We start from the raw sequence: 5147 nt of genomic DNA on the forward strand, positions 1-5147 counted from the left end.
ACCGTTCTCCAAGCAACAGGAGAACCGAAACGGATCTCTGCACTCAGCCGCACGGTGCCCACGAGCGAGGCATCCGTAGCATCGACCATGCATGCAAGCAGGGATGGGGCGAGGAACCACTGCCGAGGCTGGCAACATTGGACGACGCGGACCACGCCGGGGCAACACCTCTTGCCATCTCCCACACGCCTCCGGCACACATCCTACACCCGACTGAGCAGCAATCATGGCCAAGCCGTTGGCAGCAAGCGGTGTCGTAGTGACCAGGGTGAAGTCAAAGACCATGGGAGCAACCTGTGGCGTTTGTGGCACCAATTCTTCTTCATCATCGTCCTCTTTGGCAGTAGAACCCCACGTGCTCACACCATTAAGCATGAGAACCAGGGAATGGGGTGCGTGCTGAAGCAACATGGGCAAGGCCGGCTCCTCCTGGACATCAAGTGCCGTGACGACCAAGTAGGGGCTCGCTCCATGCTGCAGAAACCCAGTCCGCAGGAACTCCGGAGGTGCCTGATTTGGCCCTGGCAGGGATGAAGGCGTCGACGTCGGGGACGATGGCAGCTGGCCGAGGGAGACGCGGATAGAGGGAGCAGGGGTGGTGCCGGTGCCGGTCCTCTGCCCACATATGGATGAGTCGGCCTTGCGGGAGGCCAGCGCAGCCACGGCCAGCGTGGCGGCGGTGTTTCTCTTTTTTCTTTATTCCTAAAGTTTCCAAAATTCATATCTCACTCATTTTAAATCCAAATCTAGTGAAACTTTTTTTAAATAGTAATTCAACAAGCTTTCTCCAATGACACCACTTTTGTAAAATTTGGGTTTTCCTGTATATTCGCATATTTTCCTTTTTTGGCGATTAGTTATTACTCGGAAACAGATCTTTACCGGAAATAAGCTTCGTTGCGGTTGGAAATATTGTATTTTTGTATGGAAGCAAATTGCATGCGTGAAAGCAAATTGCATGAGGCCTAGTTAAATAGATGTACCGTGACTTATGGGAGTAGTTATCAGGAAACAAGTTACCTCCGTTCCTAAATAATTGTCTTTCTAGAGATTTTAACAAGTGACTACATACGAAGCAAAATGAGTGAATCTACACTCTAAAACATGTCTACATACATCCGTATGTTGGCTAGAAAGACAATTATTTAGAAACGGAGGGAGTAGTTCAATATTCTCCATGCAAACTAACTAATTAGATGTGATCATGCATAGGGTTTTCGTAGCGCTTGCGTTTCCTACAATCCTACCCCTCCCCACTTCTATATAAGGCGCCACCCACCCCGGCCATTCGCCATTCCCATCACGACCACTGTCACGTACACGAATCCTACCTCTTGGGCGAGAGCGAGCGCGCAGTTGGTCGTTCCGGCAAGATGCAGATCTTCATGAAGACCCTGACTGGGAAAACCATCACGCTCGAGGTCGAGAGCAGCGACACCATTGACAATGTCAAGGCCAAAATCCAGGACAAGGAAGGCAGGTAGATTTGCCCTTTGCTTCGTCTCCCGCCTGATCGATGTGCCGGCCACGATCATGGCCGCAATTTCTCCGGCTGCGTTTACTACATGCATATGCTTTGGGCTGAACACTAGTACATATTTGTCGTGAGTGCAGGGATCCCGCCGGTGCAGCAGCGGCTGATCTTCGCCGGGAAGCAGCTGGACGAGGGCCGCACGCTGGCCCACTACAACGTCCAGAAGGAGTCGACGCTCCACCTGGTGCTGCGCCTCCGTGGCGGCAGCCGCGGCGGCCGCCCCACCTCTATCCCGCCCAACCTCCTGCAGCTCGCGCTCAAGCACAACGAGAAGAGGATGGTCTGCCGCAAGTGCGTATACGATCGACCATTGCCGTGCAATCGCATGCTTATATACGTGCGCACGACTGATTCTGTTGCTGTGTTTTCTTGGTTGCAGGTGCTATGCGCGCCTTCCCCCCAGGGCTACCAACTGCCGCAAGAAGAAGTGCGGCCACACCAACGAGGTGAGCTAGCGTAGTCTAATCAATTTATCATATGTGTTCATGCCTTGATCTGATGTACTGTATTAATTTTCAGCTGAGGCCCAAGAAGAAGTTTGTTTGAGCAGGGAGCGAGCGAGCAATTCTGTTTCGTCGGCTATCCTTTCGTTGGGCGTCGTCCGGCATGGACCAGCTGAATAAATCGTCTTAGCATCGTGACTGTGTCAGAGTTTGAAGTTGAGTCTATCGTTAGTCTCATAGTCAAGTTCATCTCAATGTAAAGTGTCAAAGCCCGGATATTTTAATCCTTCGCAACCTGGTTTTCCTTCTTTTTCTTCTCCGTTTTATCATTCACCTTCTGACGCAATCGGCCTACTACAACAAAATCCGAGTTAAATTTGTTAGGTTGATCTCTATCCCGTTCGAACCCAGCGGGTCGGACGGGTCCTGACTCGCGCCCTGATCGGGGGCGCCCAACCAAACCATGGTTGGTGGGCCCTGTGGCCCGCGCTATATAATAGAGGTGGGGCCGGGACACGTCTCACGAGGTTGAACGCTGCCACAAACCCCACCAAACACTCCCTATCGATCTAGGGTAAGCGCGATGCTCACAGGAAGCACACCACCGCCGCCATCTCTCTGTCCACATCGCCGCCGTCACCACATCACCATGACCGGCGCTGGATCGAGCTCATCCGCACCAGGAGAAGGTAGGTTCACCGGATCTACTAGCCTACTCCGATCCAAGGTCTATCAATGGTATCAGCCAGATCGGGCTAGTTGATTTCAGTACAAAGAAACAAAAACAGAAAAAGAAAAAGAGATCCCCTCCCCCAAGAACCCTAAAAGCAAAAAGAGGGTAAAGACATCTCAAAGAAAAGTTGCGCCGCCGCTCCGGTTGCGCCATTCCTCTCGATCCCGAATCGCATCGGCACGCCGAGGATCCAGGACGAAGAACATTACCCCGAAAGGGGCAAAGGGCACCACAGCCTAACCGCTCGACGGCGACGCGCTCACCGCAAGGTGGACGTACAGCAGGCGAGCGGGAAGGCCACGGCGCCGCCGCCGTTCGCTTGGTCGCCCTCGGGCGCACAAGGGAGCAGAGGAGAGCCCTGCCCTTGCCTCTCTCTGTCACAAGGAGTGCATGGAGAAAGAAAGGACAAAAGGGAAAGTGAAGGTGGCTCGCTCGACGCGGTGGCCGTCGCTGCCATCGCCGGTGGCAGGAGTGTAACATCCCCAGCATCACACTACAGTAATCCCTTATGATCAGTGCCAAGTTATCTTGTTTTACAAAGCTTAATCATGTTGGGATGATATCTCAACTCAAGTCCCTTCTCTGAATTCTATTAAATTCAAAGTGAAATTTGAAGTTGCACAAAACTTGCTAGAAAAATGTTCATCATTTAGCCGAAATTCCATAACATTTAATTGTTAAGTAAAACAACATCACCATCGAGCTAAGATGGACAATAGCAATTATTTCAATGCAACTTCAACATTTTTCAATGTCATTTTAGTTGTGAAAAATGTAAATGACATCCCCTGGCCTCCAAACGTTTTGTGCCACTGGCTAAAAATGCCTTGGATTTTATGGGCTCAGTTCCATAATTTATTTAAGATATTTGGATGCCCAATTAACTTCATTTCTTTCTCTGTTTATTAAACAAAAAAAGAGATAAAAAGAAAAGAAGAGGAGAGAGAGAACCCCCACGCCCCCTGGACCTCAACCAGCCTGGCCGGCCCAGCCGGCCCAGCTCCCCGCACCGTGCCCCTTCCTGTTCCTCGGTCGCGCGCCGCTACAGGGCACGGTCGCCACCAGACCCCCTCGCCGGTGTCGAGGGGAGGATAAGGCCTCCACGCCCCCGGCGCCTCGGGCCCCTCCCTACTCGCCCACTCCCTCTCCGCCTTCCCACTCAGATCCCCTTCCCCCAAGTGCTGCTGCTTCTCCTCTTCGGCATGGCCGCCACTGCCATCTCCTCCGCTTGGTCGCCCGTGTAGCCACCGGCCCCTCCTCGACGTGCCACCGTGTCCAGACGCACCGATGACGTCCACTACTGCGCCCCCGACCACCAGCGCGACTCAGGGGCCACCACCACGAAGGGATCGGAGCAACTTCCTCCTCTGCATCTGCCGGAGTTCGACGTTGACTCAGTCGCCGTCACTGCGTCCCACGGCTCCCCGAGTAGCTCCCCGTCACCGCTGTGAGCAGCCGTCCGTTTCCCTCCTTTCCCATTTTGTTTTGTTGCCTGAGGTTTGCCTCGCCGCTCAACCACGAGCTCGCTGCCGCCATTCATGTCGCTGCCGCAGCCATCGCTAGCCCCGCTCGCGTCCGCGACGCACAAAGCGCTCCTGAGCTTCTTAGGAGGCCAACGAGCCCCTCGGCGCCGCTCACCGTACCCCCCTAGAGCCGTCCCCGTCAAGGCCCAGGCTCCGCCACCGCCTGCTGTAGTCGTAGCGGCCGTCTCCGGCCAACTCAGCTCGATCCAGTGCCACCGCTCGACATGGCTTGATAGCCGTGTTCGAACGGGACCAGCCGCGGCCAATTTGGCGCCCCGTAGGCTTTTCCCGATGCGCTCCCGAACACCGGCGCCGCCCCTGCTTGTCGCCGGTGCCACTTCGGCCAACCCTCGAACCCACTGATGCCCCAGATGGATGCGCGCCGCCCCCTGCACCTATAGGTGCTCGCGGCCGTCCAAACGGTCCCCGGTGGCCAGGCCGCGCCGCCGTCCTGGAGGTCGCCGCCGGCGCGTCAACGCCGCCTGCCGATGTGGCCGGCCTGGGGCTACCCCTGGGTCACTGACCCGTGGCCCAGTGGGCCAGGCCGGCCTGTTGACCCAGTCCACCATGCTGACTGGACTGGCCCATGCAACTGATAGATTAATTAAGCTAATTTAATTAACCTAATTAGACGCTGACAGGTGGGCGCCTTCTAATTAATTAACTTAGTTAGTTTAGGTTAACCTCTGTTAGCCCTACTCTCAATGAAAGGTGGGACCCATTGGTCAGTTGACCAGTTAGCGGGTCTGTTGACCCGCTGATGTCATGCTGACACTCTGCTGACGTCATTATTCCATTTCTGTTAATATAAATATTTCCATAAGATGTCTAAATCCTTTAAAATTCGTAGAAATTAAACCGTAACTTGGATGAAAATGTTTTCTACATGAATGTTGCTCAGGACGACGAGGCGA

General features: G+C 54.1%; 1 protein-coding gene across 1 annotated transcript; it reads left to right on the top strand.

Annotated features, from left to right (window-relative positions):
* The first annotated feature begins 1268 nt into the window (after nt 1–1268).
* Nucleotides 1269–2286, top strand: LOC123133952 (ubiquitin-60S ribosomal protein L40). Its single transcript, XM_044553326.1, has 4 exons — nt 1269–1480; nt 1615–1825; nt 1914–1980; nt 2054–2286. Exons 1-4 carry the CDS (start codon nt 1447–1449, stop codon nt 2078–2080), a joined length of 339 nt encoding a protein of 112 aa, XP_044409261.1. The 5' UTR covers nt 1269–1446; the 3' UTR covers nt 2081–2286.
* Nucleotides 2287–5147: the final 2861 nt, after the last annotated feature.

This window comes from Triticum aestivum, chromosome 6B, assembly GCF_018294505.1.
Source record: "Triticum aestivum cultivar Chinese Spring chromosome 6B, IWGSC CS RefSeq v2.1, whole genome shotgun sequence".
NCBI lineage: Eukaryota > Viridiplantae > Streptophyta > Magnoliopsida > Poales > Poaceae > Triticum > Triticum aestivum.